The following is a 19,926-nucleotide window of genomic DNA, read 5'->3' as shown; positions in this document are numbered from 1 at the left end:
GTCTTCATCATTACAAACGCTTGTTAAGTTTTGCAGATGTCCTCTTGATGGGTTGATATTACAGCTGAACTCTAGGCTGTTGGTTGAGTCCACACACAGCATGCATCTATAGCTTTGAGGGAAAACTGGTTTGCTGGGTGCATATAAACAAACCTATGTCTGGTCAAAGTGGTGGTCCCATGGTCACCGAACACACACACACACACACACACACACACACACACACACACACACACACACACACACACACACACACACACACCCTAACCCTTACCCTAACCCTAACCTTAACCTAACCCTGATTCTAACCTTAGCGCTAAAACCAAGTCCTAACCCTAAAATAGACCCTTTTACTGGCGAGGACCTCGAAAATGTCCACACAAGGTAGGTGGTTTCTGGTTTTCTATCCTAATGAGGACATTTGGTCCACATTAGGATAGTTATACATGTACACACACAGACACACACACACACACACACACAATATTGCCACAGAAAAAATTACTGTTTTGTTGTCATCTTGACCTTTTTCAGTGAGTGCCTTTTGGCCAAGACCAGATATTTTAAACCCGTCACACACAATGCAATGTTTAGAGCCAAAACCACTGTGCAAGAGACACCAATACCCAACCATGAGCCAAGATCCCTTTGTGTTACTCAACATCCGTCTGCTTTGTGACAATGCATTCCTTTCCCACGAATAGATTTTAACATTAACGTTAAATAGGTTTAGCTTATCTTCTGTAAAATATGCATAAAATCCCCAGACAACCAACATTTTGAGCAACTGTGAAAGGATGGAAGCAACAGCGTTCTGCTGTGAGTTATTTGCTCCAGAGTGATCAAGTAAGATCGGTAATGACGTCAAGACAGGTCAACGTCTTAAAAAGAATGTGATTGCTTATACTAATCTAAATTAGACTAAACTAAACCAAGCTATAAAATAAATTAGACCAAACTAAACTAAACTACGCGTAGTCATGCCACAAAAAACAACAACAACCTTAAACACAGTTAGCTGTTTTAAGAAGAAGAAGAAGAGACTTGTTGTACCGTGACTTGTAGGTAGATGAACTTTAAACCCATCGGGTAATTTGCTGTTGTGTATGAAGCAATGTGGCCCTCTAGAGGAGTGGAAGGTACATGCAGGTTATGTGGCGACAGCCTGCTTCCTCAGCAGGGTGGCTTTTGTACTTAGCGTATCATACCACGTATTCAACTCAACGGCCTCCAACGACACCAGATGCGAATTGCAGTTTTCTTGTCAAACGTGTCACGTGTGCAGCCATCACTAACAAGCCCGGTATTGATAGGCTATAATGACGTGTTGTGTGAATTGACATCCCATGGTGGAGCGAATGCCAGACAATGGAGAGAATATTTACTTTTCTCAATGGTGCCATCACCAAACTGTGCGTTCATTTATGCAGCCCACAATGGTCTAATTCATTCACCACATCTTATCAGGGGTAACCGTGTAAAAAAACAACAACAGTACAAACCACTGGGGGGTAAACGAAAACATTAAACATGATAATTTGAGCAATTTTCCTCCGATCTTGTGTCTGAGGCAACAAATACAACATGAAATGGGCTCTCTGATCTCACCCGAGCCTTGATACTTGAGCATTTATTTGCTTGAAGGCAACTAAGAAGACACTGGGCTTTCTTTAGCTGTCGTATCTATATTTTTCTGCCTCCCTCTAGACTACACAGCCAGAAACTCGGATGATAGCTGAGAGTTTTATGACTTATCCGTAAGGGGCGACATTAGCACGGTTCAGGTCTGACTGTCTCTGTCTGTCTGTCTGTCTGTCTCTCTTTCTCTCTCAGTATCACAGCCTCAGGGACTCGAGGTAAACAGCTGGCATATTGTAATAGAAGAAACAACGTTTCTCAACTGCTCCGAGATATCCATTTACTCTAATATGTCCCAGTTTCTCTCTGTCTCAATGTGATCCCCAGCCCCAGGGAGGCAAACGTGTGTGTGTGTGTGTGTATTTAGCAAACTGAACTGGCCCTTATCAAGGTGGACCCTTTCTTTCTGGTGTTGGGAGGGGCATCGGTGCTGGGAGGCCGTAGCCAGCTCCTCTCATTTCCCTGGCAAATGTTGTGACTACAACCAGTCACACCTCTACCCTCCTTCTCGCTCTCCACTCCTCTCCTCCTCCTCCTCCTCCTACATCCCTCGCTGTCTGCCTGCCCGTCACAAGTCCCGCAGATCCCCAGAGAGTAAGATGCCATGGAGGCCTTGGGAATAAGAGCGCTTTGTGTCTGCACCGCACTGTTCCTCCTGTCAGGTGAGGGAGCACCGAGGTGCCATGGTGGGAGGTTGCGCAGCGGGTTGGCATAGCAGTCACTATGGTTGCTGTGTTTGAGTTTAGCTCAGGAGAGACAGCCAGCAAGGGAAGGTTGTTTTTTTGGGTGGTGGTATGCCGTGATAATACGATGATTCAAAACTTGGGGTGAAAAATGTTTTTTTGCCAACATCATCCATCAAAGACAGTAGCGGTAAGCCTGTGAAGTACTAGTAGCAATTATACAAAATGCATCCCTGTTGCCTTTGGGGTGAACATTATCATCTCTGAACCATGCAGATACGTAAACTTCACAAGGGAAATGGATTTTCCAGGGATGTTGATACGATTGGTTTATCTAAGTGTGTCGTTGACCTGTATGATAAATTACGCAGTGTGTGAATATAGTCATCAAACCTACTCTGTCTCCACCCTTTCTAATTTGGAATTTGTATACGCTCTTAAGAAGTGTTTGGCTTCATCCTCTTTGTTTTTCTGTTTGCAGATATTAGTTATTTCGGGCGTTCACTGTGTCACTACCGTGGGTGTCAGTCAGGGTAAGGCTGAACAGAATTAGCATTTCTGGTATCATCAGTTCTAAGTATAAGACACAGGGGAAGGAGCTGTCGGTAAAAATATCTCATACGGCACACAGCAGTGAGTCAGTGGTAACTAAGACTTGTACCGGTGTCCCTCATATGACCCAGACTGGCTGCTGCTTCTCTGATGTTTGTGTCGTCGAAGCTTCCTCGAAGGACGATGTTTGTCATAACGGTTAAAGGGGAGAGAGATGGGACGTAAGCGAGTGGTGCATGCATTGTTTGGAAACGCACAGGTTGACTTTATTTATCATCCAAACAACTTGGCCGGGCATATGGGTGCTGAGAGGCAGGTGCTGTGGGTCTGTATGTGCAGTTATCTTGTTTGAATGTGTGCGCATGCACCTTCGTTAGCTTCGTTAGCTTAGTGAGTGTGCGTGTCTGTTTGTGCATGTGTGTGTATGTGCGTGCACGTTTGTGTGAATGTATATGCCTGTGTGTGTGTGAGAGAGCGAGAGAGAATGAGTGTGTGTGTGTGTGTGTGTGTGTGTGTGTGTGTGTGTGTGTGTGTGTGTGTGTGTATGTGTATGGATGGTCATGGATGAAGACATCCCTCTCACCTAAAAAGCCCCCTCTCACAGTAATCTCACTCGTCAGTGCACCTTATCACCACAACAATCCCTGTGTTGTTTGGGGACAACAGTGGCCCAGCGGGCCCGGCACACTCCTCCTCATTCTCCTATTCACTGGATCTCAGCTGGCATAAACACAGGCACACTTCTGACAACAGGCACACATGCACACAGAAACTGGCCTGCAGGCAGTGACAGAGCGGAGTGTTTTTTTTTGGGGGGGGGGGTCGGTGCAGCATGCATTATTAAGGGCACAACACCAGGCACACAGTAAATCTATTGTGATGAACAACCCGGGCACTAGAGTCATCAAGGACCTGGCTGACCCATGCTGGAAGTCCCCAAAGGGGGGAAAGGGGGTAACAGTGGGAGAGAGATTGGACATGGAGGAATGAGAGAGCCTGGGAGAAAGGTTAGGGAGATCAGGTCAGGAGGCCAACAGTAGAAACAATCAAGTGAGTACGTCACTAACCGCAGTATACACCAAAGAGCTTCCACATGACTGAAGGAGAACCCTGTGGAGGGAAGCATCATTTGATTTTCTTCAGTGTGTTTTTTAGCCCTCCAGAGCAGGTTTGTCATCCGTGGAAATTCACAGATAAATTGAAATTCATCATGTTTACATTAGAGGATATAGGTATAGACATTTCAATAAGCACGGTTTTGGTGCTTTCACAAAGGCATGGTACGAACCGCATGCCATGCAAAATGCACCATGTGTATTTGTAAATACACTGGAAACCACCTATAGTGATCTTTTTTGTCCTGGTCAAATTGATCACTACAAGCGGAGGATTTTCCTTCTTTTTCTTAATTTCTCATGCAGATTACCATCTAATTGACATTTGTATATTTATTACTTGAATATAAAGTAATGAAATGGACAGCTTCGCCATTTACTGAATTTTATTGGCTGTTTAAAGATGGCAGATGGGTTACCGTGAGGCGATAATGGCGCTGCAGCCCGAAACCATCCAGACCCATGGCACAATTGTACTGCACATGTAGGTGCCGGAAGGCAGTGTTCAATGAGAGGCAACAGCGGTGGTCCCTCTCAGGTCGTCCAGGAGTGAGTGACCACAATCTGCCACGCATAGCCCACGGCAGCAGCTGCGGTTAAACATGTGTCCTACTGAATGTCCTTACCACAGGCGTAACAAGACAGCGCCAGGCCCCAATGCAAGATGGTCAAAGCGGGCCCCGGTCTGCACATCACAATCAGACGTAACATAACATCATGTCAGTAGTGAATGACAGACGTGAAAGCACGCAGGTTTAAAATGACCAGCAACAGAGAAATGCACTGCAGAGTTGACGCCTAAATGAAACGATTACTGGGAGACCGCCGTGCTATAGGAGTCATCATAGCAAGGCCAAGATAGTGATGGACTAGCCTACTGATCAAAGTCTGGTGTCAGAGCAACATAACAGATGAAAACATTATTGGTTGATTATTAGTCAAATAAATGATAATGAGTTCTATTTACATCATAGGTGCACTCTCCGGGCCTTCGCTGTGCGAAGTCTTGGCACTTCGCCAGCTAGCTAATTCTTCTGTGTGGATTTCGCTACGCAGTAGCATGCATGTCCATAAGTACGCAAGGGCACACTTTGCACATTTTTGGACATGCTGTATACTGTAGACTCAGTGCCCGAGATCTTTGATACGATAGTGTCGAGATAAAGAGGGGTCCATGCATGCGGGCCCTAAACTGTTGCAGGCCCCAATGCAGCTGCATCATCTGCAAACATGGTAGTTTCACCTCTGGTCCCTACTAAATGTCTCTCTCAGGTTGTCCCTGCGTAAGTGACCACAATTTGCCATGCATAGCTCGAAAAATAGAATTACTGTTGTTTTGTTTGTTTCCCCCCTTTTCTCCCCAATTGTATCCGGCCAATTACCCCACTCTTCCGAGCCATCCAAGTCACTGCTCCACCCCCTCTGTGGATCCGGGGAGGGCTGCAGACTACCACATGCCTCCTCTGATACATGTGGAGTCACCAGCTGCTTCTTTTCACCTAACAGTGAGGAGTTTCGTCAGGGGGATGCTGCGCGTGGGAGGATCACACTATTCCCCCCAGTTCCCCCTGCCCCCCGAACAGTCGTCCCGACTGACCAGAGGAGGCGCTAGTGCAGCGACCAGGACACATACCCGCATCTGGCTTCCCACCCACAGACACAGCCAATTGTGTCTGTAGGGATGCCAGACCAAGCCGGAGGTAACACGGCAATTTGAACCGGCGATCCCCGTGTTAGTAGGCAACGGAATAGACCGCTACGCTACCCAGACGCCTGAATTGCCACAGTTTTAAAATTTTTCTCCATGTGTCACGTATGAAAAGACCCAAGATGAACACTGTAAGCGCTCTCGATTACTATACTTGATTACTATGAGGGAATTATTTAAACAGCATTTGTATAGGAATGATTCTGTCCCAAGCTTGTTGATCCATATAAGCAGTTCACCACTGTAACCGTGATCACTATAAGTGGTTTCCACTTAACTACATGCTTAAAAACACGTTGATAATCTGATAAACATTCTTTTCGTTTTCAAATATGAAGTTTGTATGTCATTGTATCAATATTTTCCACCCCAAAAAACCTCATACTTTTAGACCGAAAATGATCAACGGTCTGCACTGAGTCATGATGCAAATGAGACAACACAGAAGTTCCCCAGAGAGGGGGAAGTAAAGAGAGATTACTGTGCTATCAACTGAGAGAAATGAGTGGGTTTGTCTTTATTGACACTTGCGCTGTACTCGCTTGCTGTTGCTTAACTTGGCCTGGCAACCAAACCGATACCACCACCAACATAACCCCCACCCCAACCCGTTGGCCTTTTTGACCTAAAGCTGTTGAACATAGCTGCAAAAGGACACCTTCTCTGCTTCAGAATGGTGTCGCCCACTGTTTGAAAAGGCTATCAGAAATGACTTCCCAACTGACGCAGTTAATGAAACATTCATTTAAAGCTAATCCACAATTCCTCTCTTGTCGTTCAATGTTTTTTTCTGTCCCAAATTTACTCTTTTAAACTAGGTATTAGCAAACAGACTTAGCTGTCTCCCAGCTAGAGCTTAAACAGAGGACTAAGCAATATACATTGGCCATTGGCTTGCTACTTCAGACAGCCCGAGTGTTTGTTTTGCAACCAGTTGGGATGAAAAAAGACAGGCTTGTCGTTTGTCTGACAATGGTGACACAGGGGGCTGCGTCAATATTAACTCACAACAGTTTCAGGACCTGGACAATTCATACAATAGGATATAAATTAGACAGTAAAACAGACAAGTGCACGTGCTCGAGATAGATAACCAGACTTGGCCTTGTCTCCCACCTACTTGTTTTAATTTCGGGGTTTACAGCATTCATATCTGCTGTACTTGTTAAACTAGTCATGTGTGTATTCACAGCAGGTTTATAACAACTGAGACTCAGTTTCGTTTCCTAGATCACGTCATTGGACGCTAATGCAAAGAACACGCGCGTTTGATAATGAGTGTAAATATGCTACACAGCCTTTTAAGTGTTTTCTCTTAATGAATATGGACCTAAAGGAGTATTCCCACTTAGTGAAATAAGCTTTTAATGAGGAGTTGTGTACCAAGCCATATTTGTTACCTGGGAGATCCAACAAGCCTCTCATCAGATTATGTATTAACTCTCTATCTCTGTCTCCCCCTTTGTCTCCCTCCCTCCCTCCTTCCCATTTCAATCCTCCTCTTACAGTAGAGGTCAACTCGCAGTTCATCCACGTCCCGTCGTTGGTCCGCCATGGCGTCGAGGGGGGGTCCCTGTTCCTCCCCGTGGAGACTCGCTTCCAGCTGGACGAGGCTGAGATCCAGGGGACCTGGTCTCACATCAGGCCGAGTGGCACCAGAACTACGCTGGTGACCTTCACCAAAAACACCACCATCACGGACATGATGTACCGAAACCATGTTGTTTTCAGACAACCCAATGTTTCTTTGTTAATCCAGAGGTTAAACCAGAACTATGAGGGGGATTATCACCTGGACCTCAACATAGAGTTTCATAACAGGACCAGTCTTGTAATCAAGGAGGAGAGGACAGTGCATGTTACAGTGGATGGTAAGTGGATATTAGTTTACATTAAAGACCCCGACAAATGAAAATCGGGTAATATATGTTCTTAGACAATGTTGTTACTGTACAAACATGCACTGAAAATCTACATGTTATACAAAATTTGTTATTTTGGTAGAAAACATAAATTTTCCTGTTTCTGAGTGAAACAGGAAGTGACGTACCAGTTCCGTCACCAAGCACTTGAGACATGAGTGTTGTGACTTGGTGATAATCTCCATAGACACTCTCTCTGGCTATGTCCATACTTCGCTGCAGAAATATGAAAATGCTGTTTTCATGGCAAAAACAGGTAGAAAAGTTTTCGTCCACACAAGCATTTTCTGATTGTTTTCGTAAGGTCGCCCTCCGCACTGAAATGCCGAAAGAACAGAAAAACACTTAAGTCTCCCCTATTAGGCATGCGCAGGCTTCTTGAGCCGTCAGCTTTACCTCAAATGCTCCCTTTTCCCCATCCACAGTACCATGTGAGACTGGCATTTTTTAATTTAACCATTTAGGGGAGTGTTTACAAAAAGCTCAATTTTCAATGAATGAAAAACAATGTTTGTGGCAGAAAAAAAGGTGGGACAATATGGAATCGGCTGTTGGATGAGCTCTTTAAGCCTGACAGGCCCCATCTAGCCACACCAGTCAAATCTGCTGTGTTTGACCGGATACCTTCTGACCTGATAAATGTGATGACTTGTCTAATAAGACGCACTGCAACTAAAGTCCATTCCCTATCAGAAAATCACTGCAAATGACAACACATCCCTTGATTCACCTACATCTGTGTCCATTTTTCCAGTCCCCATCTCCACTCCAGTCATTGGGAAGAGCCCGCTGCATACAGTGGTTGAGGATGAGGGAAACGTCACCTGGACTTGTTCAGTTAAGAAAGGAACCAGGATTGTCTTCCAGTGGCTGAGGAATAACGTGTCGATCGCGTCCAGTGATAGACACCGGTTCTCCCGAGACCACAGCACATTGGTGATCAGTCCCGCGAGGAAAGAGGATATGGGAGAGTATCGCTGTGTGGCCAGCAACCGTGTCAGCCGGAGATCCAGTGGGACCATGGACCTCAGTGTTTACTGTGAGTTAAGTCCACCAGCCATGTTGCTATTGTTTCCGTTTCTCTTCCTTCTTCCTCCTCCTCCTCCTTCTTTTTCTTCTTCATCGTCATCTTCATCTTCTTCTCTTCTTCGTTGCTTCTTTCTTTTTCTTCTTTTTCTTCTTCCTTTTTCTACTTCTTAAACTTGTACTTCTTTTTCCCCTTCCTCTTCTCCTTCCTCTTCTCCTTCCTCTTCTTCTTTCACTACTACTTCTTCTTGGACTACTTCTTCTTCTTGACATTTAAAGGCATTTATACATTTTCATATTCATATATTTATCTATCTATGTGTATATTTATAAAATGGAGTCATGGGACATACTTCCCTGGAATTTACAGGAAGTTCTTTCATAGCAGTCGTCCACCACAGTGCATCAAATACATACTAGAAATTCATTTGATTTTTGGAGCTTGGTGGAAATATCAGTGTCATCCTTTCATTTTACCATTTTGTGTTTTGAACTTTTGCAATCGCACTCTTGGGTCTTTGGAAGTAAGAGCTGATATGTAAATCCGCATGAGATGAGACTAGTCACAAAGAAGTAAAAACACGTGGCAGGTATTTGCATGGGAGTCGATTTAACAGAGGTCGCCTGTTCCACTGTTAAAAGCTGAAGCTAGGTTATCATGACATGTTGAAAAACTAGCCTGGTTTTGTGAGTTTAAGGTTACACATAGTGAATGTGGCTAATTTTATTAAATCATCTTTGGCCTTCATGACTGTCAGAAAACAAACATTACCAAATGGATCAGAATGAAAACTCTTATGTTACTGGAACATGTCCATATATACCCTCTGTTTAGACTTTACTTTTTTCATGTCAATCCCTTTGGTTAAAGGAGGTCCAACACTGAGTGTGTTTGTAACTTGAAACTACAAAATGGATTATTTGCAAATTAAGGGCGCTGTCACTGTTTCTATATGCAGACCATTATTCACTTAACATTCAGTTCAACCTGTAAGGAATATTTTACTGGTTAACCTTGTTATGAGGCTGCATGCCAATCTGCGCAGTAAAAATGACCTTTCACCTCCGCATGCTTTTAATTCACATCCTACCCAGAGCATTTCTCAGGGTTTGACAGACAGTAATAATATGATACCTGTCTTATCATCCTTTTATTGTTTCTTATCGTTGTAACCGTGTTCCCTATGATGTTTTGGCTTTTCTCCAATAGACCATAAGTGTAATTTTTTTTTTTTTTGAATGGACGGTGCAAAAATACACCCAACATGGCTGAGTTCTTTAACAGTTAATGAGTGAAAATGCCAAGAGTTTATTTAGCTTTCTCTTTATTTTGGATTTTTTTTCTGCCCTTTTCTCCCCAATCGTATCCGGCCAATTACCCCACTCTTCCGAGCCATCCTGGTCGCTGCTCCACCCCCTCTGCCGATCCGGGGAGGGCTGCAGACTACCACATGTCTCCTCCAATACATGTGGAGTCGCCAGCCGCTTCTTTTCACCTGACAGTGAGGAGTTTCACCAGGGGGATGTAGCGCATGGGGGGGGTCACGTTATTCCCCCAGTTCCCCCTCCCCCCCAAACAGGCGCCCCAACCGACCAGAGGAGGTGTTAGTGCAGCGACCAGGACACATACCCACATCCGGCTTCCCACCCGCAGACACGGCCAATTTTGTCTGTAGGGATGCCCGACCAAGCCAGAGGTAACACAGGGATTTGAATTGGCGATCCCATGTTGGTAGGCAACAGAGTAGACCGCCACACTACCCAGACACCCCCTTAGCTTCCTCTTTTTGAGACATACTTGGGATGCATAGATGGGAGAGAAAATATCTGGGACTAGTATAAGCAAGTAAAAAAAAAAGGTAATAATATGTTATATCAAATGTTTAATAAAGGAATTAATATGTGTAATATAGAAGTGGTAACCTTTGTTTTTTTGTTTGTTCTGTAACATTATTACATTTAGTTCATTTGGTTCGAAGCAGTGCTTATGTAAATTTCCATTGTTAAATTTTATTAAGTTTAAGACTATTTAGGTCCGCTTGTTTTCTAAAGCAATGGTAGAGCAGATTTAGATTTCTTTTCATAGAGTATTATGTGACAAAAAAAGCACATTTTGATTTGCCACCAGGTAACGTGAGTTTGCCTTCTACGCATTATTATGAGGGTGTTCTTTGGATCATCACCGTCCTGTAGGTCAGAGCGTGAGAGTAGTAGCCAAGTATGATGGTTCCCCTAATTCACCTTCACTGTTCCCAGATGGCCCCTACAACCTGGCGGTGAACTCGGGCCAGGGCCTGCGGACAGGGGAGGTGTTCACCATCAACCCTGGAGAGCTGGTCTTCTTCGACTGCCAGGCTGACTCCAACCCGCCCAACAGCTACGTGTGGATCTCCAAGAGCCACAACGCCACCCAGGTCATCACCGAGGGCCCGCGGTTAGAGGTGCGCTCCTACCGCTTGGCCCAGGCGGAAGAGTACCTGTGCAGAGCCTTCAACAACGTGACCCAAAAGCAAGATGAGGCCCAGTTCACCCTGGTGGTGGCCAGCTTAGGGACAGGTGGGTAGAGGGTGGAACATGGCAAGAATTGAGAAAAGTGTGGGTTGAGTGCGGGAATCATCTTAGATAAACATGTTGTACGTTAACACTGAATTATGCCAAAAGCAGAGGAGGCTGTCAGCACGGAGGGAGATAGATTGACAGGGATGGATACTGGCCAGCTTGGAAACTGGTGGGGTGGGTAGGCTGAAGATTGAGGAAAGTGGTAGTGTGCTTACTTATCTGTTAACTACAAGTTGGATGATACTTAAGTTTCAGTTTAGATTTTGACTGTTAAGTGACAGAATAAATCAGGGCGGCGGACACTGTATTGTATGGCTAAAGTTGAGATTTATTGTGTATATATATATATATATATATATATATATATATTTATTTTTTAAATATTTTTTTTTTGGTACCCACATCTGGCTTCCCACCTGCAGACACAGCCAATTGTGTTTGTAGGGATGCCCAACCAAGCTGGAGGCAACACGGGGATTTGAACTGGCGACCCCCGTGTTGGTAGGCAATGGAATAGACCGCTACGCTACTCGCGTGCCCTCGAGAGCTCTTATTTGAGTAATGCATTTTTCATTAGTTTTTTAGGAGCAGGCGCTGCGGCTTGTGTTAAAGTCCAGTGGCTCTATGGGAAAGTAAACATTGGCCAACAGCTGTTCTGTTTGTTGAATTTTATAGCATATGGAGTTTCTGTGTCTCAAACAGGACATTGATGTGTTGTCTTGGTGATGTTGGGCGAGCCATACTGGTTGCTGCTGTTCATACCGGCTATAATATGAAACTCAGCCATTATGATTTTTCGAAGACAAAGAAATCAACAAACAACACACCTCTTTTCATTAGTACCGATACTAACGCTGCTTTCTGTCCTAATGTTGATTTCAGGCAAAGAGAAGCACACCCAGGATAGCAGCTCTGTATCCCCCCTGGCAGCCATCACCGTCGGCTCTCTGTTCATCATAGGCTGTATGGTGCTGGTCTTCCTAAAGAGAACATGCCATCCCAAGAGAGGTGAGAAGTTCTCCTCAACTGATGCTTGTGACACGTGATTTTCCAGCAGTATGTTGGGAAACGGTTTGCCAAGCCAAGGACCAAATAGAAAGGATCTCATTAAGGTGCCTCTTTAGCTAGGTTTTGTGTGCCAAAGTGAGTTCTGAACTTTGTTAACCATGCACCTTGTTTGCAATCCATTCAGGGATATCATGGCTGTTAAAGTAATTATCATAATTCCTCCACGAAAGCCAACAGCTGGTACCACTAAGGGCACAGAGAATTGGTAATAATGAATGTAAATCACTTGCAAATGTCAGTCAAACCAGCACGAGGGCCCAGTGGTTAGCGCAGTCGCCTCACAGCAAAAAGGTCCTGGGTTCGAACCCTGGGGATTCCAACCTTGGGGGTCATCTCAGGTCATCCGCTGTGTGGAGTTTGCATTTTCTCGCCGTGTCTGCGGTGGGTTTTCTCTGTGTGCTCCAGTTTCCCCCACCATCAGAAAGACATGCCCCTGACCGAGGCATGGCAAGACGAACTGGAGTTGGTCCCCAGGTGCTGCACAGCAGCTGCCCACTGCTCCTAGCTACACAGCTAGGATGGGTTAAATACAGAGAGGAATTTTCCCACGGGGATTAATATAGTATACAAAAATAAAAAAACAAAAACAAAGGGAACAAGAGCAAAACAGCAGGAGTTTATTTGAAAGACACATTGAAATGCATATTTAAAAATATCAACATTTCTAAGTGACAGAATAATGACCTCTCTTGTTTTCTCTCTCTCTTTCACGCTCCGTCTCTTTTTTCGTTATTAGTGCTCATGAGCCTCTACAACAGGTAAGACATTGGCAGATATCTGACCACACAGTGCACACAAGCATGAATTATATATGCCCTAGGTACACAAACGAGCCTTTGTTAATTGCTTTATTTTTCTTTCTTGTGCAGACCGTTAACAGAGCAGAAACGACCACACCGTTCAGGTAATCCATTGCTCATTCACTAACCTGTGCTGTCGATGCCATCATATTCCATTTATCATCTCAGCACTTTTGTGTATTTATCCTGAGCTGTGCAAACTATTTCCCTCATAGGAGAGTATCTCTATATTTTATAATTAACAGGCAAACACAGAATAATTACAGTGATCACACATTGTTTACCTTGTGCAGACAAACTATCACCTAGGGGTGTATTTTAATTCAGCGATGCACAACAAAACTTGTGAGGTGGCCTTCAACAAGAGAATATTATGGATAGGACTTTAGTTGTCCTGAAATTGAAAGTATTCCATAATCATATAGGCTTGGGACAGGAGGACCCTAAAGCAGGAAGTAAACAAAGAGAGAGTGTTTCATAGATAGCAACCAAAAAAGGTCTTGCATTTGGCCTCATTACAGTCAGAGGGCTGTTTTGGTCAGAGTAAATGATGGGTTACTAATTTCTAAACTGTTGCAAACAGGTCATGAGGATGCAACTGAAGATTTTGGCATTTACGAGTTTGTTTCTATACCTGGAAAAATGGAATCCACACAGGTATGCTGCACAACACACACACATATGTTCACAGGATGTTGCAATGAAACCTTTGATGTAGAATAAAGAGCTTAACAGTTTAGGAGCAAAGATATATTTTATAGCTCAAAGTTGTTAAATGGCAGAACAAGCCTATTTCATGCTCAGCGCACTCATCAGCTGCCTACATGGTTACAGCAAACATCATTATTCGTCATTATTAAATGTCATAATAATGACATTTGCTGTAACCATGTAGGCAGATGATGAGTGCGCTGAGCACGAAACAGGCTTGTTCTGCCATTTAACAACTTTGCGCTGTAATATATATATATATGTATTCCTTGTTTGTTGAGCACTTTATGTGTGTGTGTGTGTGTGTGTGTGTGTGTGTGTGTGTGTGTGTGTATATATATATATATGTGTGTGTGTGTGTGTGTGTGTGTGTGTGTGTGTATTTTTTAAATCTTGTTGTACAGCAAGTATATATATTTTATTTATATACTTGGCTAGTTTGAACTCTTTTCTATTTTTAATTGCTGTTTGTTATGTGTGAATGCACCGTCAGGATTGCTACTCAGTTTCATTGCACTGTGTGCCTGGCATGGGATGAAGACATACTTATACATCATAGATAATAAATAACAGATGTATTGATTATTTTGATCAATGATTTTATGCACATTTTTCACATTTCTGTATTCTGCTGTCTTCCAGGCATCGTGCAGATCGCTTTCTCACCTGGAGTCTGTTCAGGATATGCACACCACCATCTATGATGTAATCAGATATGTTCCTGAAACTCCCACCCACAGCTTGCTAAATTGACTTCAAGCCAGGGACTGAGATGTATCCTGTGATTGTTCCACACTATGACTCCTTATGTAGCTTTACCGTGGTGCGTTCTCTGCCACCAAAGCATCAAGCACTGTTCAAGGGAGAAGGGATGAGCCGCACAGTATCTGGGCTTATCAAGAGCCGTCGTTGTTCAGCCGCTTTTTGACAAATGTTAAATGGCTTCTGGTGACGCTAACATGAAGATAAAGATTGCGTTGTATCGCTTGAAATATGTTTTAAGAATACTGAAGGCAAAACCTTTTAAGATCCTGACAGGTGCCCCCTTTAAAAAAAATCAAGATGGCATGATGAAATGGCAAGCAAGTGAATCCAAATGTGGACTTAGAGGATGGATCGCAAGGTACTAATCCTGTCATGTTGTTTTACAAAGTGCCTGCAAGCTGCCACAGTTTCGATGCCCTACTTACTATTTCAGCATCTTGTTTGATTTTGAATTCAAGGGGTTTATCATCCCAGTGCCATTGTATTGATATTCAATGTTGTAATTTGAGCCTTTCTCAAATAAGGAGTCATTTTGCAAAGTGTAAAGCACAATTCAGTTTCCTTGCAAGAGATGTAGGTAAGGATGTAGTGAACATGATAGCCATCTGTAAATATTGTACAAGCATTTATGCTGCAAGTCCTTTGTGTGTTATATTCTTTTCATTTAAATGCTTTTGCTGAACATGTCACTATTTATTTCTGCCAAAGCATTTTACCCTCTTTTCACAAATGTAGCAGCTTTTCCACCCAGCACTGAAATAATTACCATTGAAATACAGAAAATGGAAACCATTTACTATATCATTGTACAGTTTCAAATCATACATGTGCTTTTTGTATTTGAATAAAGATTTATAATTGTTTACATCTCTGGGCCATGCTTAAATACTTGATTGTGTGTTGCTTCCAACTTGACCTAAATCATCCTCTGTTTAGCTGGTAATTCCTCTCCTTATTTGAGGCGAATGAATTAAATCAAGTCCATATTCATGGAGATATATATTCATTACAATCGTGAGTTGATGTTAAATCTCCTGGCCGAGGGATGGTATTTTCTTGGCTGATGCTAGTAACAATACTGCCTCTTTCACTTCTTTGACAGGTCCCAGGCCCGAATTTGTCCCGTGTTTCCTAAAACTACGTCTATTTCATGAACAATATCAACTTGTTGGGTGAAGTGCAGAGTTCATCAGTCTATGCGACTAGCTGACAGATTGTGCTCCATGCTCTGTTTTCGTCTGTACCGTCATGTGAGTCCTTGCTTTCTTTCAGTGAACACAATCCTGACGTGCTTGTTTCGACTTATTTGTCGTGTACCTGGCATGGGATGAAGAGAGGCGTCGACAGAAGGGGTTCAGCATGTGGCAGAGGGCCCTCCACCTGCTCCTGCAGGCAGACGGTCACGAATAGATGCAACCACGTGTTCGCCTGTGTATGTGTGCGAACAGGATGGAGAGAGAGTGAGAGAGAGATGGAGAGTGAGAAGACAGCGAGAGAGAGAGAGAGAATGAGAGTGACAAAGGCAATGTAGGGAGTGAGACAAAAACACAAGAGATGACTTCAATACGCAAGTTTAAGTTCCAACGAGTTTTTATGGTTTTAATGACAGCGCTATCAAGTAAACCGTTGATGATACGGTTTACTTGATAGCGCTTGATATTTGATATGTTTTTTTGTTGTTTTGTTTTTTTTGCTTTGTTTTTTGTCTAGACATGGTTATATGCCATGTGAATCCTCTTTCTGGACGTTTTGACCTGTAATGTGTTGTGAAACAAGGTTCTGTCTGAAATTATAATGCAGCAGTCTGTTGTAGCTCTAATTATAGCTTCATGTCTTGACCAATTGAATGTTACTGTTCCTTTGTGGCGGTATCTCCTGGTAGGGGTTGCCATCTGTTCCGTCTCCGTGTATGCTTTCAGGGAGGATCCAAACTGTGGATGACTGCATAACAAACAACAGTGAAGTAAATTCAGATCAGCGCAGCTCAGAGCTACCTCACCTTCATTTGACTGGGAAATAACCCAGGGCATCATTAAGCAGGAACTAGAGCTCATGGTGCCTGGCAGGCCTGCAGGAACATATTTTAAGTTGGGGGGGGGCTGTACTTGGAGGGGAGGGGTGGGAGTGTCAACATGTAATAAATATCAGATCGCCGTTTACAATTGGCTCTGACAAAAGGGCCAGTGCTACCCAAACTGACAGCCGAAGTTAACCACCAAACACCACACCACAACCATTACAACTGTATAGAGATTTAATTCATTATAAATAGCCTAACCTAGACAACAATTAGCCTTGGTCTGGCATACTGATCAAGATCCACCAGAAAATAATAGACCACTATAGCTATTCAACCAAATTCAATTTCATCCAGACCCGAACATAGAAATGCAGCCTTAAATTTTATAGCACAGCATAAGCAAATTAAAAGGCATACTATGCAATAGTAGAAGGATATTGGGCTTCATTTATCAGAAGTTCTGAAAGCACATTAACCTGCAGGCCTAACAGGCCCTATGATTGCATAACAGGATATACGCTAGGGTATTTAAAACTGTAAGGTGTGGCCTCATTCTTGTTTTCCAATACATAAGTAATACACGTGTATAAAGAAACATAATTCCCTGATCCATGTTTCTCAGGGGTCGCCACAGTGGATTTAATAGTTTCCATCGGTACCCAGTGAGGGCACAACACCAATAGCAGTCTTGTTAACCCAGGCCTCGACCGATCCGGTATGGTCTTGTCAATCCACATAATGATTTGGCAAATTTTTACATCGCATGCCCTTCCTGACACAACCACTAACCCTATGGATGGGGGCACAGGTAAAGCGCTGGATGTCATCCCAGTATTCACGGACTTGTGCCTATTCCTGTCGCCTGATATAATTATCTCCAATAATTTGTGAATAAATTTTCAGTTGAACCGAACAGTTGATAAATCATGCCCATTTACTGCATTGCGGCACCACGTAATAACAACCCAGCATTCTTACCTTGTGCTGCAGTCATACATAACACTCCAAATGTGTTTTTGCGCTCTGAGGTGACACTGATGAAAGTTCCCACCACCGTTCATACATGTATGGGAGTGGCATGCCTCGCCCTTGGCAAAATTGGTAGATTCATTCTGATCAATTATGTGCTTGTTTTCTTGCCAAGAGGGAAAGGGTTAACATCAATAATTAATCCACTTTACTAAAATAAATGTATGTAATTTTAAATTATGGTTCTGTATTGTCTGCATTTCGCTAGGGGGCGCTGCAGCACCTTCCGCACCTCTAGTTCCCACGGCCTCGGATCCTGCTGTCTGTTGAACACTTCCCGTTTTTAACAGTTTTCCTCGAAATGACATCCAAAGGGACAATTACAAACTAAGCTCAATGGGCTTGCATGACCTCTCTGCTAATTATTGAGAACATTATGTTGTAAAAGCCTTTAAAGTAGCCAATATCCATATAATTTTATATGGGCATTGTTGTATGGGTGCTGGGAGATGACTGGGCTACATGATGACTCATGTTCGTAAAAGGAAATATCCATCCATCCATTATCCAAACTGCTTATCCTGCTCTCAGGGCCGCGGGGATGCTGGAGCCTATCCTAACAGTCACTGGGCGGCAGGCGGGAAGACACCCTGGACAGACCACAAGACAATCACAGGGCCAACACACACATGCACACACGCACACACGCACGCACACATTCAAACCTAGGGACAATTTAGTATAGCCAGTTCACCTGACCTACATGTCTTTGGACTGTGGGAGGAAACTGGAGCACCCCCGAGGAAACCCACGCACACATGGGGAGAACATGCAAACGCCACACAGAGGACGACCTCCAAGGCTGGACTACCCCGGGGCTCGAACGCAGGGCCTTCTTGCTGCGCCACAGTGCCACCTACTTAATGTTTTTAAAGTATAAATAAAAAAAAAATAGTCACAAAAAATCTATTTTAAATTGTTTCATTTTATGTTCAAATAAAGCTACAAAGTTTTCAGTTTAGCAGACTTTTAGCATGCACACCAGGCCAGCCCTGGTGGATTTGCTGCAAAACAGTAACTATCACATGCTATTAGAACAGCGAGTATAAAAAAACAACTTTTATTTCCTAACATTCTATTCTGTTCCGTTCTATTCTTTATTATTGTTATATTCTATTCTGTTCTAGTCTGTCATATTCTATATGATTATTTTCTACTCTGTACTATTTTTTCTTTAGAGGAAGCTAGCTAATATATTGTAACCGGTTATTTTCTTGCCCGGTGCGTGATTCGATACGGGGTGTATTGCACCACAAGGCGACATCACTAACCGCTCGGCTAAAGGGTCAGACCCGTTTGCTAGGGACTAACGTGTCTTATTAGTAGTTTACAGTCGTCACCCTCCCCGGAAGCGCGCCCTCGCGCTTTGTTATTCCCGCGCTCCGAAGAGATTTCTGAGGATCTACCCACTTCCGGATCCCACCGCTGCCACCAATGTAACCGGTTATTTTCTTGTCCGGTGCGGGATTCGATACGGGGTTTACTGCGCCACAAGGCGACATCACTAACCGCTCGGCTAAAGGGTCAGACTAGGGGCTAACGGGTCTTATTAGTAGTTTACAATATCAACACTGGGATGCTGTCCCACAGGAAAAAAAAGTACTCATAAAGTTACATTATTGAGGTTGAGGGTCTGCTGAATCCATTATACTATGATAAAAAAACATGTTATTCTATTCTATCCTATTCTATTTCTAGAAATTTAAATTCACACGTCACTGTTCTCTATCCGTCTTCTTTAATCTCACCCTGCTTTATCTGCTGGGAGTAGTTTTTCACAGATTATTCATCAGACTCAATGGGCCGCCATTGAAAAACAGGGAACAAGAAGAAGATTCATTTGACATAATCCTATTGTTCAGCGCAGATTTGATGTATCCTGTAGGTTTGTGTATCAGAATAAATTACTACCATCCAGTGGTGAGTGATAGTAACAGGTGTACCCGATCATGTTACTTTGAAAGAAAAAATGTACACTCTTTGAAAGTAAGACACATAATAAACAGATATTTTCAAATTAGCAGGTCGCAGTTTTAAAAAAAATTAACTAAGCATTTAAAGTCACTGACAGTCGTCAGGCAAAGAGTGCGTTATAACAACTACAATTCTAAGGCTGTGCAATACTACTTCCGGGTCATGTACTGGTCATGTGACGGTTAACCATGGCTTCCGTCTCGTAGTAAAGGGGCCGAGCTCACAACATCAGAACAAATCCTTCTAGTTTAAGTTGTTTGACCACGGGGTGAAAATTTTTGAATTGACGATGCAGAAGATCAAGTCGCTTATGGCCCGACAGGTGAGTCAAACATGTCTCCGGGATTTTACCCGTC

The 19,926-nt window shown here is 43.4% G+C and overlaps 2 protein-coding genes across 3 annotated transcripts in view; both read left to right on the top strand.

The window, feature by feature from the left end:
* The first annotated feature begins 2,135 nt into the window (after window positions 1–2,135).
* On the top strand, window positions 2,136–15,369 carry hepacam2 (HEPACAM family member 2). Its single transcript, XM_056297917.1, has 9 exons — window positions 2,136–2,300; window positions 7,208–7,567; window positions 8,373–8,657; window positions 10,901–11,200; window positions 12,086–12,211; window positions 13,008–13,029; window positions 13,141–13,175; window positions 13,655–13,728; window positions 14,425–15,369. The coding sequence occupies exons 1-9, from the start codon at window positions 2,243–2,245 to the stop codon at window positions 14,533–14,535; spliced, it is 1,371 nt and encodes a 456-aa protein (XP_056153892.1). The 5' UTR covers window positions 2,136–2,242; the 3' UTR covers window positions 14,536–15,369.
* A 4,393-nt stretch (window positions 15,370–19,762) lies between these two features.
* Window positions 19,763–19,926, top strand: part of vps50 (VPS50 EARP/GARPII complex subunit) — a 188,420-nt gene continuing 188,256 nt past the window's right edge. For both annotated transcript variants that reach the window (XM_056298098.1, XM_056298099.1), the window contains exon 1: window positions 19,763–19,892. In XM_056298098.1, coding sequence (XP_056154073.1) covers window positions 19,860–19,892 — 33 coding nt within the window. In that variant the 5' untranslated portion in view covers window positions 19,763–19,859. The remainder of the gene's footprint in view (window positions 19,893–19,926) is intronic.

This window comes from Lampris incognitus, chromosome 18 (assembly GCF_029633865.1).
Source record: "Lampris incognitus isolate fLamInc1 chromosome 18, fLamInc1.hap2, whole genome shotgun sequence".
NCBI lineage: Eukaryota > Metazoa > Chordata > Actinopteri > Lampriformes > Lampridae > Lampris > Lampris incognitus.
This window is presented reverse-complemented; position numbering and strand designations above follow the sequence as displayed.